The sequence below is a fragment of the Oreochromis aureus genome, linkage group 5 (genome assembly GCF_013358895.1).
Source record: "Oreochromis aureus strain Israel breed Guangdong linkage group 5, ZZ_aureus, whole genome shotgun sequence".
NCBI lineage: Eukaryota > Metazoa > Chordata > Actinopteri > Cichliformes > Cichlidae > Oreochromis > Oreochromis aureus.
The window spans coordinates 146,637-165,026 of NC_052946.1; the positions used below are offsets into that span (position 1 = coordinate 146,637).

An 18,390-nucleotide genomic window follows, 5' to 3' on the forward strand; every position below is an offset into this window, starting at 1 on the left:
CAAAAAGCTGCAGTAAAGGTGGGTCTTTTATACACCTGACTGTATTATGAAAACAAGGAAGGTATAGCACTCTTTCGTAAATCCAGGTCATAAATGGTTTCTTTATTAAGATGTGCTTTGATAAGAGAGTGCTAAGTCTTAGCCATAAGTAGACAATAATTTACTCTATGTGGTATTCTTTTTATGTATATGACCCTGGTGTACCTTAGGTCACTAGACATATCATATTATCATCAGTATTCAGTTAAACCGATCTTAGGACACAATAATCTCCTGATATAGCCTTGTTTTGGATACAGAACATATTGTTATGTTGTCCTGGCAACCTTACCTGGGGAAATATAGGTATGCAATTTTATTTTTGATTATTTTTGATCAAAAAACAAAGAAAATAACAAAACAGATTATAAAACAGGAATACACATTGAAATGCACAAAATTAAAATGTAAATTTTAATATTTCAAGATTAAAGTCAGTCTTCACAATACAGTGAAGTGTTTATTTAACATTATTCTGCACATTTCAAGTTTATTCTGAGAATACAGGAAAGAAAATCCTTTCTTACTGATTAATGATCTACTGACCTACATTATACTATATTTGCACACTTTGCATCTTGCACATCTTCATCCTGTCTTGTCTACAATACCTACTGCACAATCATCTCACTTTACTGTAATTACACATGACCACTTTGTATTGTCTCTGTCCTGTCTTTGTTTATTCTACATAGATATAGTTAGTAGTACTACCTTTTTAGCTCTTAATTTTACTCAAATTTAGCGAGTTATTACTTATTTGTAATTCCTAGTTTTATATCTCTTGGAGATTTATTTTTTTATATTCCTATAAATGCACCATGGGGGGCATGGGGTGAAACAGCATTTCAGTACGCTGTATACGGTGTGTATTGTTGTACTGACAATAAAGACCTTGAATCTTGAATAATGCCTGGAACTAATGGTGAAAGTTTGAATTTATTCTCAAAATCTGCTTGTTTTTCCTTTAAAATTGTCTATTTTTATTTAGTTTCAGATTGTTATTTAAAACAGATGGCCATTTGATAATAAACAAGGTTATGGCATCAACTTACTGCTCTGAAACTGGAAACTGGAAAAGAAGTCCCCTTTTTATTGTCTAAAGTTTTACAGACCTATCTGTTCATCCCAAAGCTCTATATGCCAACTTTGTGTCTCTATGATGACATATAGGTAACAATAGTCCTGAACAACAGCAAAAGATGTATTAGTTTTCCATGATAACCAATTTATTTAAAAAGGGAAAAGAAATAAATGAATTCAGAAATACGCGATCTACCCAAATATCTAACCAAAGCACACTTATGTCTAAGTATGCTTTGGTTAGATATGTGGCAATAATCAAAAGAGAAGCTTGTAAACTGAGATACATTATGACATATGACATTTATATCTTTATATCATATTATGGCATTTATATCTTTTGTTGAAGACTAGCCATGACCTTTGATCATCAACCATAAAGCAAAGCAGCAACAAAGTAATTCATTCATTATATATATATATATATATATATATATATATATATATATATATATATATATATATATATATATATATATATATATATATATATATATGTGTGTGTGTGTGTGTGTGTGTGTGTGTGTGTGTGTGTGTGTGTGTCTGTGTCTGTATCCAGTAAGGGTTCTAAGGCTAGACCCCCAATGCTAAGCGAGCCTACTGCAGACATGAGCGAGACAGATAAATATGAATCCATGCCGGCTCGGACGTCGCCCGGATCAACAAGGTCTGCATCAGATGTTGAGGAACCAGGGCACCTGACGAGAAGTGGGCTACTGGAACAAGACGGCATCGGTGGGCAAGAGATGAAAACGGGGTTGTTGGAATGCTACTACACAAGTAACCCTGGTGGAAGGGGTTACATAAATAGGATGAGGGACCTATGGAATCTTCGATACCCAACATCCACATTGACAGCAAAACAACTAGCAGCTCAGTGTTCCAACATTCAAAAGAAGGGACTACTCTCACAGCTAGAGATTAACGAGGTACAACACAAATGCTACGGCAAGGGGGAGCTAGGACGCCAGGTCAAGATCGGGTACCAAGCCCCAAGTGCGATAGAAGAAGGATCATTGAGTGCGAGAGGAACTGACCTGAATGATAGAATTATAGCCAAGCTTGAAACCATGAAGAGGTCGCTAGAAAATGCAGAGGGTCAGGCAAGTGTTGGGATTTAGAGATTCTTTTATTGCTGCCATATACTCTGCCTTATGATAAATGCATTAATAACATGTTCTACAGTATTATTTTATCAGTAATATTGTGTACAGGGTTCATATTGCATTGAATATGTTTGTCATCACATTCATTCTATTCATAGGTTGAGTTCATTCTATACACAATGCATAACTGTGCTTGTTTAGAGTTGATGTTCTATCTTCCTGTTAAAAGGGAGTTATTCCTTCCCACTGTTGCCAAAGTGCTTGCTCATAGGGGGTCACAAGATTGTTGGGTTTTTCTCTGTATCTATGAAGCGCCTGGAGCCAATTTTTGTTGTGATTTAGTGCTATATAAATAAAATTCAATTGAATTGTATTGAAGTAAACTTAATGTGATAAATTAGGAATTAGTTCATTTCTCAAGTGAAAAATGAAAAAGGGGGACTGGTGTTAGGAATAAAAGAAATATTTTTAATGTGTATCTGCTCATTATCCTGTTTTATGTACTTTAATAATGAAGGCTTGTAGAGCAAGGCCACCTTTGACTCACAAACAAGAGCTCAGCCAGATTGAAAAACAGGAAGTTTTAGTGCACAAGGCATATTAATAGATATAGACACAAAAAAGAGGAACTCCCCATATAAACAACCTTTAAGCCTGTGTGACGTGTAAAGTACCGAAATAACACCATATAGGTCACAGCTGATGATTCTAATGTTAGAGAGCTCTTGCAACTGGCGTTTGAGCTGTGCAGAGGTCTCTCACCCCCGGAAGATGATTGAATAAAGAAAGACAGGTACTTATGTATGTCAGCATAAGGTTGAGTCCAACAGAAGCAAGGCACCCTACATGCATACAGCATGCAGCAGGGGTTGCCAAAATAATATAGAAAACAGCACATGTAGTGAGAGAACACCCACTAAAAGTTCTGACTACACATAGTGTGGTGGCATATGTGAACTCGCAGGCGTTCACTATGACATCATTAGCACAACAGAGATTGAGTAAAGTTTTAGATGCTCCAAATCTGACATTTACACATGAAGGAATCACTCAGGAGAACCTCATGATTGTACTAAGAAAGCAGAAGTTGAAGGGAAAGTTAGGGAAGATTTAAAAGCAGAACCTATCCCTGGAGCTGAGGATTGGTTCAGAGATGGCTGCTGTCATCGTGATGAAGAAGGATCGAAAGCAGGCTATGCTATAGTCTGCAAACAAGGAACTGAATTTGAGCCCACGAGGAACTCCAGCAGTGGAAGGAGCCACGCTGGACTGGTCCTTATGAGGTCGTTGCCAGAACAACTACAGCAGGTCAACTAAAAGGGAAAGGCGATACCTGGTATCATTGGTCGCAGTGTGTACCAGCACATGAGAGGTTGGTAGAGGAAAACCCCTCTACACCCAACACAGGTGATAACGAGCAGAGGCAAAATAAATCCTCTCACCTGTGCAACGGGCCAACCAGTAGTCTACCTGGGAGGCCGAAGAGAGAAGAGGAGCAGCGCAGAAGGTCACCACGCCAGCAGAAAGGAGCGGTGACAAGTTGAGGACTCCACAAAAGCAGGGGAGTTTCATTCCAGGATATAAAGTTTATATAACATGATGCAAACACACGAGTCAGAGACACGTAATGAGAAAACTGATTAGAATGTTCCTTACAACTACATGTTTATTGTATGCAATGATATTAACTATGGCTGTGTTGTTTATTGTCTATATTTTGCAGGGCACTCTGGACCACTTGTCTGAACACGGAGGCCAGTCCAGCCCAGCACTTCCTGAGACTGTAGTTGCTAAAACAGGATCGGTAAAAAGACAAAAGCGCGAGGTGTCAGGTAAAGGTGATGAGTGTCTCAGCATGAATAATGGCATAGAGTTGAATTATGGTAAAGGGTCTACCTGCTCATTCACATTTGATTTGTGTGACGTCATTAAGTGTACAGGAGCTAGTAGTAGCTGGAGAGCGTATGATGTACGGGTCTGCAATCACCCCATGATATGCTTAGGGTAAATTTAGTTGATGCAAAGTCTAAGCCGCTCGCAGAAAGCTTAATCACCATTCTGACTGATCAGATGGTAACTTCGGGAACAGTAGCTCAAAAGGAACAGGAACCAAAAGGGAGAGTACTTCTGACAACAGATTACTTTAGACTGAAACCTAAGGATTTGATAAAGCGTGCCACCGGTTTCAAGGACAGTAACCTCTGGCTTGATTGGGTGGCTCAAGATGTTAGAGAACAACATGTATCTGACTGTGTTGCCTGTGCTTGGATAGACTCTATTGGAGTGCACAGGGGAGTTCCAGATGAGTACAAGCTGGTAAATCTGATAGTGGTAGAATTTGAAAGTATATTTCTTTGGGTGACACCTAATAAGAATGTTGATCGCATTAACTATGTTCATTGCAATCTGCTGAGACTCTCTAACCTAACCAGGGATGCCATGATGGGGTTCGCAGAACAATTGGGTCCGAGTTGGCTGATGGGAAATCGAATGGCCCTTAACATGAGAAGGGAGGCGTGTGCGCCATATTCGGAGACATGTGCTGCACTTTTATCCCTAATAATACTGCCCAAGATGGCTCAGTAACCCGAGCTCTGGAGGGCTTGAAAACTTTGTCTAAAACTATGCATGAACACTCAGGTATCGAAAATCTGCTGGCGTCCTGGATGACATCTGTGTTTGGACAATGGAAAGGTGTGGCTATGTCAGTGATGTTTTCTTTGACTGTACTTTTGGGAATATTGGTCATCGCTAGTTGTTGTATCATTCCTTGTGTCAGAGGATTGTTGGTAAAAGTAATGGCGAGGGTTCCTAACCCTGGCTGGGTTGAGGGCATCTACCAGATGAACTTAGAACCCATAGAGTGGGGCAGGGAGTGATACAACATGAGCTATGGTGACATTCCTTGTTGGAATGTCAAAAGAGGGAATGTTGGGATTTAGAGATTCTTTTATTGCTGCCATATACTCTGCCTTATGATAAATGCATTAATAACATGTTCTACAGTATTATTTTATCAGTAATATTGTTTACAGGGTTCATATTGCATTGAATATGTTTGTCATCACATTCATTCTATTCACAGGTTGAGTTCATTCTATACACATTGCATATCTGTGCTTGTTTAGAGTTGATCTTCTTTCCAAGAGGGTTTTAAGCTTCACTGGTGAGAGTGTCCAGGTGATACATGTTGAGGGAAGATGAGAACATAGCAGGTTAATTGCATGCATGCTTACAATACACATAAATCTAGTAGCAGGCTTGAGCGAAGGCCCAAGTGTCTTCTGCTTCTTATTTGAGACCTGCGCCAATTCAGTCTACTTAGTGATTGAGGACGAGGGTCCATTATTAGCCCTTAGAGGCCCTGAAGCTTGAAGTTATTACCTTAAAAGGAAGGTGTTATCAAAAAGAGAAGTTATATGTCTGTTCATAGTTATTAGAGATGTACAAGATGTACCCTTGTCTGTAAACAATGACTGGACATAATGTATTTTTGACCTGTATTGACGTGTATGTGGGGGTGTGATCCTCTATGCTATAAAACCAGAACTCAGTGTATTTCTGTCAGAGCAAATAAGCCATATGCTGATGGTTGTTCTCCGTTGTCAATAAACTCATCGTTTGATTGTACTTTTCTGGGCCTCCGTCGTTTGTTGTCTGGTCTACAGTTGATCGATCTCGCTTCACAAGTAATGAGAAGTCAGCTGAACGGTAAGTACAAGATATCAACACCTACGCCCTGCCCGTGATCAGGTACCCTGCTGGGATAATAAGCTGGCCAAAGTAGAAGATAAAGGGCCGCTGACATCAAGATAAGGAAGCTCCTGACCATTCATGGAGGGTTGCACCCCAAGTCCAGCACCTTGAGTAAGATGGCCCCAACCGACCTCGTGCTCAGTGAATACCTCAGGCAGCAGAAACCCAAGAATGAGGAGGAAGAGGAGGCAGCATCATGGAAGGACAACCCCCTGCACAGTATGTACCACCGGCAGATAGCGGAGGTGGCTCATATCCAGAAATCCTACCAGTGGCTGGACAAAGCCAGACTGAAAGACAGCACAGAGGCACTAATCATGGCAGCACAGGAACAAGCTCTGAGTACAAGATCCATAGAGGCTGGGGTCTATCACACCAGGCAAGACCCCAGGTGCAGGCTGTGTAAAGATGCCCCTGAGACAATCCAGCACATAACAGCAGGGTGCAAGATGCTAGCAAGCAGGGCATACATGGAACGCCATAACCAAGTGGCCGGCATAGTGTACAGGAACATCTCTGCCGAATACGGCCTGGAAGTCCCGAGGTTAAAATTGGAGATGCTCCCTAGGGTGGTGGAGAATGACCGAGCTAAGATCCTGTGGGACTTCCAGATACAGACGGACAAAATGGTGGAGGCTAACCAACCGGACATAGTGGTGGTAGACAAACAGAAGAAGGCGGCCATAGTGATAGATGTAGCGGTTTCCAATGACAGCAACATCAGGAAGAAGGAACACGAGAACCTGGAGAAATACCAAGGGCTCAGAGAAGAGCTCGAGCAGATGTGGAGGGTGAAGGTAACGGTGGTCCCCGTGGTAATCGGTAATCGGTAATGGTAGGTCTGAAATCTCTAGATTATTGCATAGTGCCTGTTCTACATCTAGCCAAGGCTCATCTAAGGGGGTGTGTCTAATTGCTGCTGCTAGTGGTTCAATAAAAATTGCAAACAGTGAAGGGGAGAGTGGGCATCCCTGCCTGGTGCCCCAGAAGAGACAGAAGCTGGAGGATATTTGGTCATTTGTTCTGACACAAGCTGTTGGGGAATTAAATAATATTTTTAACCAGTTTATGAGTTTCCAAAACCACATTTGTGTGAAGTTGCAAATAAAAATTTCCAGTTAACTCTGTCAAATGCTTTTTCTGCATCTAGGGACAATATTGTGGTTTCAATGTTTTTACTGCATGAGTAGTCTATTAAATGAAGTAATCTACGTGTATTTGTTGATGAGTGAATACCTTTTATGAAACCAGCTTGATCAGAATGTATTAAGAAAGGGGTTATCTAATGTGTCAAGTGAGGGCTGTCTGCAGGCAGGAATGGTGGACCCAAAGTGCAGACTCTTGGAGACAAAAAGTAGACTTGAACCAGTTTTATTGCTGAAAACCATAACTAAACTGAAAAAATACCAAAAACTTAACTGGCAGGCTAGCACACAGAACACACAGCACAGAATGAGAGTAGATCACGACACAGGAAAGAGGAAAACACAGGGCTTAAATACACAGAGGGAGCAATCAGTGAATGACAGACAGAAGGGAAACACAGCTGGGACAAATCAGGGCTAACGAGACAGGGGAAGCAAAACCTGATACAATAACCTGAGACACGGACTTCAAAGTAAAACAGGAAACAACACAGAGACGCGGACTTGACAAGTGGATACAGCAGACAGGAGAGACGGATCAACTAAGGAACACAGACAGAAACCAGAAAGTGGGGGTGTCTATGTACGTGCGTGTGTGCATTTGTATGTGTATCCTGTGTTCAACTGAGAGAGTGTCCTTTCACCTGGTTAAGTGAAAATAAAGAGTCCTCCAGCCGACCCAGGTGGCCTTGAAGGGTGTGGCACAGAGAGTCAAAACACAGTCCTGTTATCAAGGAGAAGAATTTGTTATTTCAGCCAGCCTCGGCCTTGGGGCCTTCTAGCAGCGACGTGGGTAGCCGCATGAGAGAAATGATGGTTGTTTGAATTAGTGCGAACAACTGCATTCATATTTTACATCCGACCTAATGTCCGTCACGACCAGTGATGGACATTAGATCCGTGAGCTTCTCCAAGATCTTATCCATGTTGCGTTCAATAAGCACAGTCTGAGTACTCACAGCCCTTCCCATCGCTTTGATCATAGCGGCCAGCCTTGTGGGGTTTTGAACAGCCATAACTGCTTTCTTCGATAAGCCAGGGCCAAGCCAGTTCCGATCAGCAAGAACCCTGTTATCATGGTTCCGAATGGGTATAAATCTTCAATGTCCTCAATCGAAAGTCCCGCCATGCACACGATGCACCAATGCTGCAATTCATCCATCGTGTATCCGGCAGGAAACGTCCCTGCACGACAGTTGGGCTCTCCCGAACCCACCCTTCTAGTTGAGAAGAGCGTGTCAATTGCGTTGAGAGACTAGTTGATCAAATCCAAAATTCTTTAGGTTTTAGAAAACAAGACTGAGAGACTCTCTGAGAGTTGGAGTTAGACGAGACTAGACAAGGACATGAGAAGCCAAGCAGGAAAGATAGGGTGAGGGAGAGGGAGAAAGATCCAACCACCTCTGTCAGAGCCAAAGTGCCAATAATACTTCTGTACTAAATTCAAGATATACAAATTAAAAGCTGTAAGATTTACCTACCACTCTGTCAGAAAGGAGTGACATAATGGGTGGTACCCTTTTTGTTCATGATCCCAGCAGAAATCTAGATTACATATCAGAAAAAAAGATGGTGGTCACAGGTTGAAAACCTGGTGTCAGACAACAAATTAAAATTTTCAAATCATTTTTATACCTTTACTGTTTTCATTTATTTCTTTTTGGATGTTGGAAACATCCTCCTTTCAGGCTCTTTACCTTCAGGGTACTTGAACAAATGCTGAACAAATGATTTGGCTGAAAAGGGGGAAAGTGAGGGAGACAGTAAGAGGCTCTTTATTAGTTTATCTTTGTTTATAACTCAAAAGCAAACATGATAACGTTAATACTGGGGGGGAAAAAAAATATGAATGTATACATAAAACACGACCTCTTCCCAGTCAGATCCACCACAAACAGAAATGCTTTCAGAAATGTAGATTTATCAGTCATATGTAACCAGATGTCTATAATTTCCCAACTACAAACAAATTCTTTTTTTTATGACACAATTTGATTATACATGAATACAGATCTGAAAAGTTCAAACACCAAACATGTGAACAAGTCTTGCCCTCATCATTTTATTTTCTTACAAAACTAGTTGGAATTAAAATAATAACAGCCAGTGCAGAAAGTATTATCTCTTGAGTGTTTCCCAGTGTCTCCCAGAGCAATACTTAGCATGTTTTGGAGTTTTGTGTCCTTTTGCAGCTTTTTTCTATTTGCTGGTGTTTTCTTAAGTTACAGTCAATTTGGCCTCTCAAAGCCACTGTACCTTCCTGTTTCAACATGACTTTGCACCAGTGCGCAAAGTAAGGTTCATAAAGACATGGATGAGCAAATTTGGTGTGGAAGAACTTTACTGAACTACACAGAGTCCTGACTGAAACCCGATAGAACACCTTTGGGTTGAATTAGAGCAGAGCTTCTTATCTAACAGTGTCTGACCTCACAAATGTGCTTCGAGACAAATAGTGAAAAATTAACATAAATACACTACTAAACCTTGTGGAAAACTTTCCCAGAAGGGTTGAAGGTTTTATAGCTGCAAAGGGTGAGTCAACATTGTATTGAACTTCTTTGGCTTAAGAATAGGATGTCATTCAAGTTCATATGCATGTGAAGGCAGACGAACATACTTTTGGCAATATAATGTATTTTGCAAGGTTAGAAATTCTAAGCAGTAATTCACACTTTATTCAAAGCTGACTACTATAAAATTGTTTTTACTTTGATTTTTGTACAAGACATAATCACTATTAGGCTAATTATGTCTGAACTGAGACCTCCAATTTTGATGACGTGACTCATACCCAGTAAATGGCAAATCTATCTATCTATCATAGGACCTGAGTTATATAGGTGAATGAATGTATACATAGAGGATACATTGATACGTTTTAGTCTTTTTAATAGATGATGTTTGCACTAGAAGTTATACACAGTGCCTCTGCTCCAGGCTCAAGGCCAGTTACAGCATTTGCAATTGTCATCAAAGACAGATCCAGCTCCACACTGCCTCACGTGGGTTACGCCACCAGCACACATGTAGAAGGTGGCTTTGTCATCTGGGTGGGGATATAGGCCATCAGGTTTCCCGTTGCAGAATCCAGTTCCTGGGGCATGGGTAGTAGTAGTGGTGGTGGTGGTAGTGGTTGGAGAAGTGGTGCTAGCTCCAGGTTTTGGGGTGGTGGTTGAGGGCATTGGGGGAAGCTCTTGACAATACAGATCGAAGGAAATATATGTTACTGAAGGTTTTTCATTCATGTTTATCTATAACTATGACTGCCTAAATGCGTAACTGGTAAAAACACAACCTCACCCTAACCTTACCCACTGTTGACCTATTAACATGAATTTTAATGGTTTTGTGTTGACAGCACCGTCAATTTCTTAATTACCAACTGTTGAATGAATAATATTTTCAGCCCTCTTACAACAGTTTTACTAGCTCAAAACTGTATTGAACATGCATGGTATTTGTATTTTTATTGCTGTAGTAACATCTTATCTAAATTTCAGAGGCTCTTATGATACCAGTTCCACACTAATTTATTAAATATATAAAGACTAAAAGAAATCATGTGCATAAATCTCCTTTGGGCATACCAATATCAAGAAGGCTGCGGAGATGAGAGAGCAGGGGATGGGCACCCTCCGCACAGAATTTTCCCGCAAAGTCATCCAAATCAAGGGCCCACACAAAGGCACCGCCAAACTTCTGATCTTTCAGGTAACGTACCTATTGGAGAAAAATTAAACAGACATTGATATCACTACCTTGTACACACATAAATGTGTTTAACATACAGAAATGATACAAGCTTTCTCACTTACCTTGGTTTCATAGCTCTCCTTGTTGTCAAATCCTACCCACTCATTGTTTTTGCAAGCATAGGGGACTTTCTGGTCTTCAATCCAGTTAATGGTGGTGCCTTTCACGAAGGTACAGATCTAAACCACAGACTACATGGTTAACATTTGTCTTTTTATAGATATCATTAGATATCAAAGCAACTGACACTATACATCATAAGGTAATGAAGAAATTCCAGCGTTAAGAAATGTACCTCATAATAAGACCAGAATCCAGCTTCACGGGTGTATGGACCAGCTGATGCTGGGCCACTAACTGGGGCACCAACACCAGTGTTTGATGATGTCAGACGGAAGGTACGACCATAAGATGCAAATCCCATTCTCAGCTTCTCCAGTGGGGTGCCATTGTCTCTCCAATATTTCATGGCATAGTCCTATACAGGTTTGAAGTTTGAGTTTGTAAGAAGTTACCTGTTAAAGTTACAGATACCTCTTAAATAAATTTTATTTCAGTTTCTCTGCTTACTTACAACATTGAAATAGATAAGGTCACCAAAGTCCTGAGATCCACGGTACAGAGGGCTGTTGTGTCCAGTGAATTGCTCCCAAGTTCCATGGAAGTCGTAGGTCATCACGTTGATAAAATCTAATTCTCTACAATAAGGAAATAAACATAAATAGTGACTTGCATGCTTACAGTGCACAACTGTCAGATTTCTAAAAGTAGTAGTGGAAGTAAGATGGTTTATAAAGCAGAACACTCACTTGGCTATCTCAGCGATCTCATATCCGGCATCAATGGTTCCTTTTCCAGCAGCAACGGCAGCAGTTAGCATGAGCTGGGGATTGCCGGTAGCTTGGGCTTCAGCTGCATAGGCAGCAACAAGTTCCTATAAAAGTGCACCACATAATAGTGTAAGAATTAAAAGTAGAATGGGAGTGTTCAGGCCCCTCTTCTATGGAACCAGCTTCCAGTTTGGATTCAGGAGACGGATACTATCTCCACTTTTAAGATTAGGCTTCAAACTTTCCTTTTTGCTAAAGCATATAGTTAGGGCTGGACCAGGTGACCTTGAATCCTCCCTTAATTATGCTACAATAGGTGTAGGCTGCTGGGGGATTCCCATGATGCACTGAGTGTTTCTTCTTCATTCAGTATGTGTTAATAGACCTCTCTGCACTGAATCATACTTGTTATTAATCTCTGGCTCTCTTCCACAGCATGTCTTTGTCCTGTCTTCCTTCTCTCACCCCAACCGGTCGCAGCAGATGGCCCCGCCCCTCCCTGTGCCTGGTTCTGCCGGAGGTTTCTTCCTGTTAAAAGGGAGTTTTTCCTTCCCACTGTCACCAAAGTGCTTGTTCATAGGGGGTCATATGATTGTTGGGTTTTTCTCTGTATGTATTATTGTAAATGGCTTGTATTTATATAGCGCTTTACTTAGTCCCTAAGGACCCCAAAGTGCTTTACACATCCAGTCATCCACCCATTCACACACTGGTGATGGCAAGCTACGTTGTAGCCACAGCTGCGCACTGACAGAGGCGAGGCTGCCGGACACTGGCGCCACCGGGCCCTCTGACCACCACCAGTAGGAAACGGGTGAAGCGTCTTGCCCAAGGACACAACGACCGAGACTGTCCAAGCCGGGGCTCAAACCGGCAACCTTCCGATTACAAGGCGAACTGCCAACTCTTGAGCCACGATCGCCTGTAGGGTCTACCTTACAATATAAAGTGCCTTGAGGCGACTGTTGTTGTGATTTGTATAAATAAAACTGAATTGAAATTGAACTAAATTGAATTGAATTGAATTGAATTGAAGAATGGAGTCCAGTTTAAAATAAACAAAACTACATCAATGAGATGTAGATTTTAAAAAGTGGAGAACTATACCCACCCTGCAGAGCAGAGTAAACCTCTGTTTGTCCTCAGGAGGACTTCCACGGGATCCAGGGTACTCCCAGTCCAAATCCAGACCGTCAAATCCATGAGACCTCAGAAATTTGATAGTAGACTGGATGAACTTCTGACGATTAGCTGCAGTAGAAACCATGATGGAGAACCTGCAAAAAATATAAATGCTATATACTAAAAGTTTACCAAGTTAGTACTTAACCTTTAAGGCCAAATCTGCTTACCTCTTTATGTATTTAACAGGAGAATTGTGATTAATGTCTGCTGTGTTTAATAATGAAAACTTCTTTTTGATTTTGATTTGATTCAGACTGATGGCTTACACACGATATTTGGTTAGCTACCTACCATTGTCCTAATGTAAAATAATGTAATAATAATAATGATAATAATAAAGTATTACTTACTGTGTTGACCCAAAGTTCCATCCACCAACGGCCAAGAGAGTCTTCAGGTGAGGATTCCTGGAAACAGCAGAAAACTTGTAATATCATTAAAGTAAATGGTAAATGGTAAATGGCCTGTATTTATATAGCGCTTTAATAGTCCCTAAGGACCCCAAAGCGCTTTACATATCCAGTCATCTACCCATTCATACACACATTCACACACTGGTGATGGCAAGCTACGTTGTAGCCACAGCCACCCTGGGGCGCACTGACAGAGGCGAGTAAAGTAACTGTAATATCTTTGTGGAAAACTCTTAAAGACACTATATGCTCAAGAGGTACTGTGTTTTGCTTTACCTCTGATCTCTATGTGTTAAGATAATATCTACTTACTTGGTCTTCAGATCATTGAAAGACTTGTAGAGAACTTCGTCATTCCACTCGTAGGTAACCAGCTCATTGTTGTAGTTGATGATGGAGAATGCATAGATGAGGGTGGTGCATAGGAAAGGGTCCACATTTTGTGGCATAAATTTCCCATCTCCAGGCCTGTACTGGGACCAGTTGGTGAAGTAACATTCCATCCTGTTGGCAGATCCTGTGTTGAAGCAAAGGAATATTAAAGAATCACAAATCCCAGTAACGACACACAAGTAATGATCAAAATCTCTTTAAAAAAAAAAATCAGAATAAACCATAACTTACCCAGCTGGCTTATCACCAGGCACAAACCTTAGAAAAAACAGAATGTAGGCGTAAGCATGATCAAAATAAACTTCAGTGTTTACGTTTACATTGTATGCATTCAATAAGTTCTCAAAATACCTGCTAGAACTGTGAGCCTAAACATCTTAGATTCCCTTCTTAATATTTCACTTGATGACTCTAAGAGGAAAAAATGCTGTCAGTTCTATAAATCAAGCAACACTATAAAAGTTACAACCTCCCACCAACCTACCTACCACCAAAAAAACAAAAACAAAGGAAACAACAATTAAGAAAGAATAATTCCAAGAGGCTGTGTCCCTTGTTCATTTACTGTTAAAGTAGAAGAAAGACCCAAACCGCTGCAACAAAGTTTGGCCTTTTATACACCTGATTGTTCTGTGAACACAAAGACAATATAGCAGTCTTTCGTAAATCCAGGTCATAAGTGTACTGATTATTAGGACATGCTTTGATAAGAGAGTGCTTAGTCTTAGCTATATGTAGGCAATAATTTACTCAATGTGGCACGTATATGAACCTGGTGTACCTTGGGTCACTGGTCATATATCATATCATTATATATTATATTACATACAGGGGGTACAGTAAGTATAGAACATGTCACCAATTTTCTAAGTAAATATATTTCTAAAGGTGCTAATGATATGAAATTCTTGTCAGATGTCGCTAACAACCCATTCAATCCACACATGCAAAGAAATCAAACCATAGATGCCCATACATTATGTGAAATAATGAGAAATAATACAGGGGAAAAAGTATTGAATACACACAGAAAGGAAGTTGCAAAAAAACAGTCATGACAGTCTGTGAAATCTATCAGTAACTAGAAAGCAATTCTAACACTTAGCAAGAATTAATATCAGCTGGTTCAATCCCAACTGATGGCCTATAAAGGTTGTCTTGTTACCAAGGTGTCATACAAGAAACACCTCATGATAGGTAAAACCAATAAGTTATCTGAAGACATACTGATAGCACTGGTTACAGAAGAATTTCTAAGCTACTGAAGGCTCTAGTAAGCAATGTTGGGGGCATAATCCAGAAGTGGAAAGAACATAATTTTACTGTAAAGTGGGTTATGGTTACGACCACGTGCTCCCTGCAAAATTTCAGACAGAGGAGTGAAAAGAAATATCAGAAAAGTTTTCCAAGAGCCAAGGGCCACTTGTGGACACCTATAGAAAGACACTGAACCAGCAGGTACAATTGTTTCAAAGAAAACAATAAGTTACACACTCTACCACCATGGCTGGTATGCTCACTGCATAAGACTCCATTGCTGAAGAAAAAGCATGTTGAAGCACATTTAAACTTTGCTGAACAACATTTCGGATGCCATAATACACACAATGTTTGGGTGTCAAAAAGCACTGCACTGCACTCCATAAGAACAGTGAAGTTTGGAGGTGGGAACATCATGGTGTGGGGCTGTTTTTCAGCACACGGCAGTGAGACACTTAATTTAACTGAAGAAAAGATGAATGGAAAAGTGTAGTGAAACATTGTTGATAAAAATTAGCTGCCATCTACCAGGATAATGAAGATGAAACGAGGGTGGACGTTTCAGCAAGACAGTGATCCCACACACAGCCAAGGAAACGCTCAATTGGTTTCATGGTCATTCATTAATTGATACCTGATATTATTTTTGTTTTGGATACATATAATATTGTTATGCCTTCATGTTCCAGCAGTAAATATATAACTTTTTTAAATGATGAATTAGATTTGGACATTAAAAACCTTGAATTTCCATAACTATTAAGTACACACACAAACATGCACCATGATTATTTATTATTAAAAAAAGTTAAGCTCCTCAGAATAAGATTGAAATGTCAAGCACATTTCGAGATTAAAGTCAGTCCTAAAATGAGTCAGTGGAGGAAGTATTTATTCCTTCATGTTTTTTCAACATTTGAAGTTCATTCTCATAATACAAGATAAAAAATAATTTCTACCTGGTTTATGACTGTACTAATGATAAAAGTTTGAATTTATTTTAAAAAATCTCTTGTTTTTACTTAACCCCTCTTCTTTTAGTTGGGTTGGAGTTTGTTCGTGGATGACCTTTGGTATTATTGTTTCAATAATAACGTTTGGTGGAAGGTTGGTGGTTTGATCCCTGAAAAGAAGCCTTTTTTTAATGTCTGAAGTTTTGTAGACCCAAGTATACAGCATCTGTATGTCAGCTTTTTGTCTTCATTATAATAATAAGATGAACAATAGATGTCAGTTGTCATGGAAAAGCATTAGTTTTCAGTGGTAACTAAAAAATTAAAAAATTAAAGCAACTAAAGCACAATTATATGATAATATAAAGTACATCAATTATATGGGTGCATTTTGTGATGAAGTAAAATGACTGATGCGTAAACATAATAGATGAAGTATGAAAAATAATAATCACCCAATGTTTGTCAGCTACGTGACAATAATAAAAAAAGATGATCATAACTGAGAAACATCATGAAATAACAATATAGAAGTGCCCATCTCCATTCTAAGATTAACCACGTTGATTATTTTATATCTCTCCTTTGTTGAAGAGTGGCCATGACCTTTCATCATGAAAAGGCTTCACAGCTAGTGCCATAATTAACATTTATGTGATTTTGAAATAGGCTTGGATGAATACACAGTATCCTGTGCAATAAACAGATTTACAATGGTGTGACGTTTGTGTGTACTGGAACAAGTGATAAACCACTAACAAACTTTCAAATGAGTGGAAAAGAACTGCTGAGAATCTTGGCTGAAAAATACAAGTGATTCTGGTCCCCCACCTGCTGCATATATTTTCATTGTCAACAAATCATTGTTGACTGTTTTCAGATTTCATTTTTATTTCATTAACTGTTTTCAAACAACAAAATATACCCTTTATTTTCAAAAAAACAAAGAGATTTTGCTTGCTTGTGCAATGAGTTGGTGCACACTCCTTCACATTATCTTATCACTGTGAGATAACGTGAGGCCATCTATTGAAACATTATATTTTTAGATGACACAATATCCCCTGTGCTTTCCCCTCATTACAAACCTTAGAATTTCTGCAGTCTGCCTCGATGTTACACATAGATTTTAGGGTGTTAACTTTCACTTAAAGGGAAAGAAAGTGTGTAAAGTAAAATGAAAAAGGTGCTTAAAAATAAATCTTCAAAAAATAAAATAAAATGCAGAACACAAACAGAACATATGATATATGTTCTGTTTGTTTAATATATGATTGCTTGACTGATAAACCTGCAACTTAGATTATATTGCCAAACATATTTGCTCATCTGCCTTTGCATGCATATAAATTTAAATGATATCCCATTCTTAATCCACAGGGCTTATTGTAATGTCGGGCCACCCTTTGCAGCCACAACAGCTTCAATTTTTCTGGGAATGCTTTCCACAACATTTAGGTGTGTGTTTATAGGAATTTTTCTTCCAGAAGCACACTTGTGTGGCGAGGCACTGATGTTGGACGAGAAGACCCTGGCTCACAGTCTCCACTCTAAATCATCAGGTATGCTATTGGAATGAGATCAGGACTCTGTGGGGTTTTTCCACTCCAAACTTATTCGTCCATGTTTTTTTAGACCTTGCTTGTGTAATAGTGTGCAGTCATATTGGGACAGGAAGGGGCCATCCCCAAACTGTTCCCACAAATTTGGGAGCTTGAAGTTGTCTAACATGTAGGTGTAGGTATGCCAGAGCATTAACATTTCCTTTCATTGGAACTAAGGGGCCAAGCCCAACTCCTGGAAAGCAACCCCACACCACAGTCCTCCCTCTGCCAAACTTTGTACTTGGCACAATGCAGTCAGACAATTACCATTCTCCTGGCAATCACCAAACCTAGACTTGTCCATTGGATTAATGGATTGGATTTCATGTAGCGCTTTTCAAGGCACCCAAAGCGCTTTACAATGCAGATACGCTTCCCAACCCCCTGAGCCACGGTCGCCAGACAGAAAATGATTTAGGCTTGCCAAACAATTCAAAGCAGGGTTACTGTCATTCCGAAACGCTTCCACTTTGTTATAATACCACTAACAGTAGATTGTGGGATATTTAGTATTTATTTAATGACTGGACCCTGCTGCACAGGTGACATCCTAACACACTGGAGTTTCTGAGAATGACCCATTGGTTTAAAAATGTATGTAGAACCAGTCTGTACGCCTTCATTCACCTGTGGCCATGGAAGTGATTGCAACAACTGAACTTGCCTCTCTTCCAGCACTATGTTTTGATGTAGATCTCTTGAAAAGAACCATTATCACTCAGTGGTCAGGTGCTATGCCATGGAAAGGCTCATCTTGCACTACCTTTTACCAGTTACACCGATTCCTCTCTCACCTAGAGCAGGCAGGGAACACTGTGGGGATCATGTTTTTTGACCTCTCTAGTGCTTTCAACACCTTCCAGCATG

The 18,390-nt window shown here is 39.9% G+C and overlaps 1 protein-coding gene across 1 annotated transcript; it reads right to left on the minus strand.

The window, feature by feature from the left end:
- Positions 1–10,004: 10,004 nt before the first annotated feature.
- On the minus strand, positions 10,005–14,321 carry LOC116310087 (acidic mammalian chitinase-like). Its single transcript, XM_031726823.2, has 12 exons — positions 14,191–14,321; positions 14,058–14,117; positions 13,938–13,964; positions 13,626–13,830; positions 13,251–13,307; positions 12,827–12,992; positions 11,695–11,819; positions 11,460–11,583; positions 11,181–11,363; positions 10,948–11,064; positions 10,720–10,852; positions 10,005–10,325 (listed from the first exon to the last, which is right to left on the minus strand). Exons 2-12 carry the CDS (start codon positions 14,080–14,082, stop codon positions 10,072–10,074), a joined length of 1,416 nt encoding a protein of 471 aa, XP_031582683.2. The 5' UTR covers positions 14,083–14,117; positions 14,191–14,321; the 3' UTR covers positions 10,005–10,071.
- Positions 14,322–18,390: the final 4,069 nt, after the last annotated feature.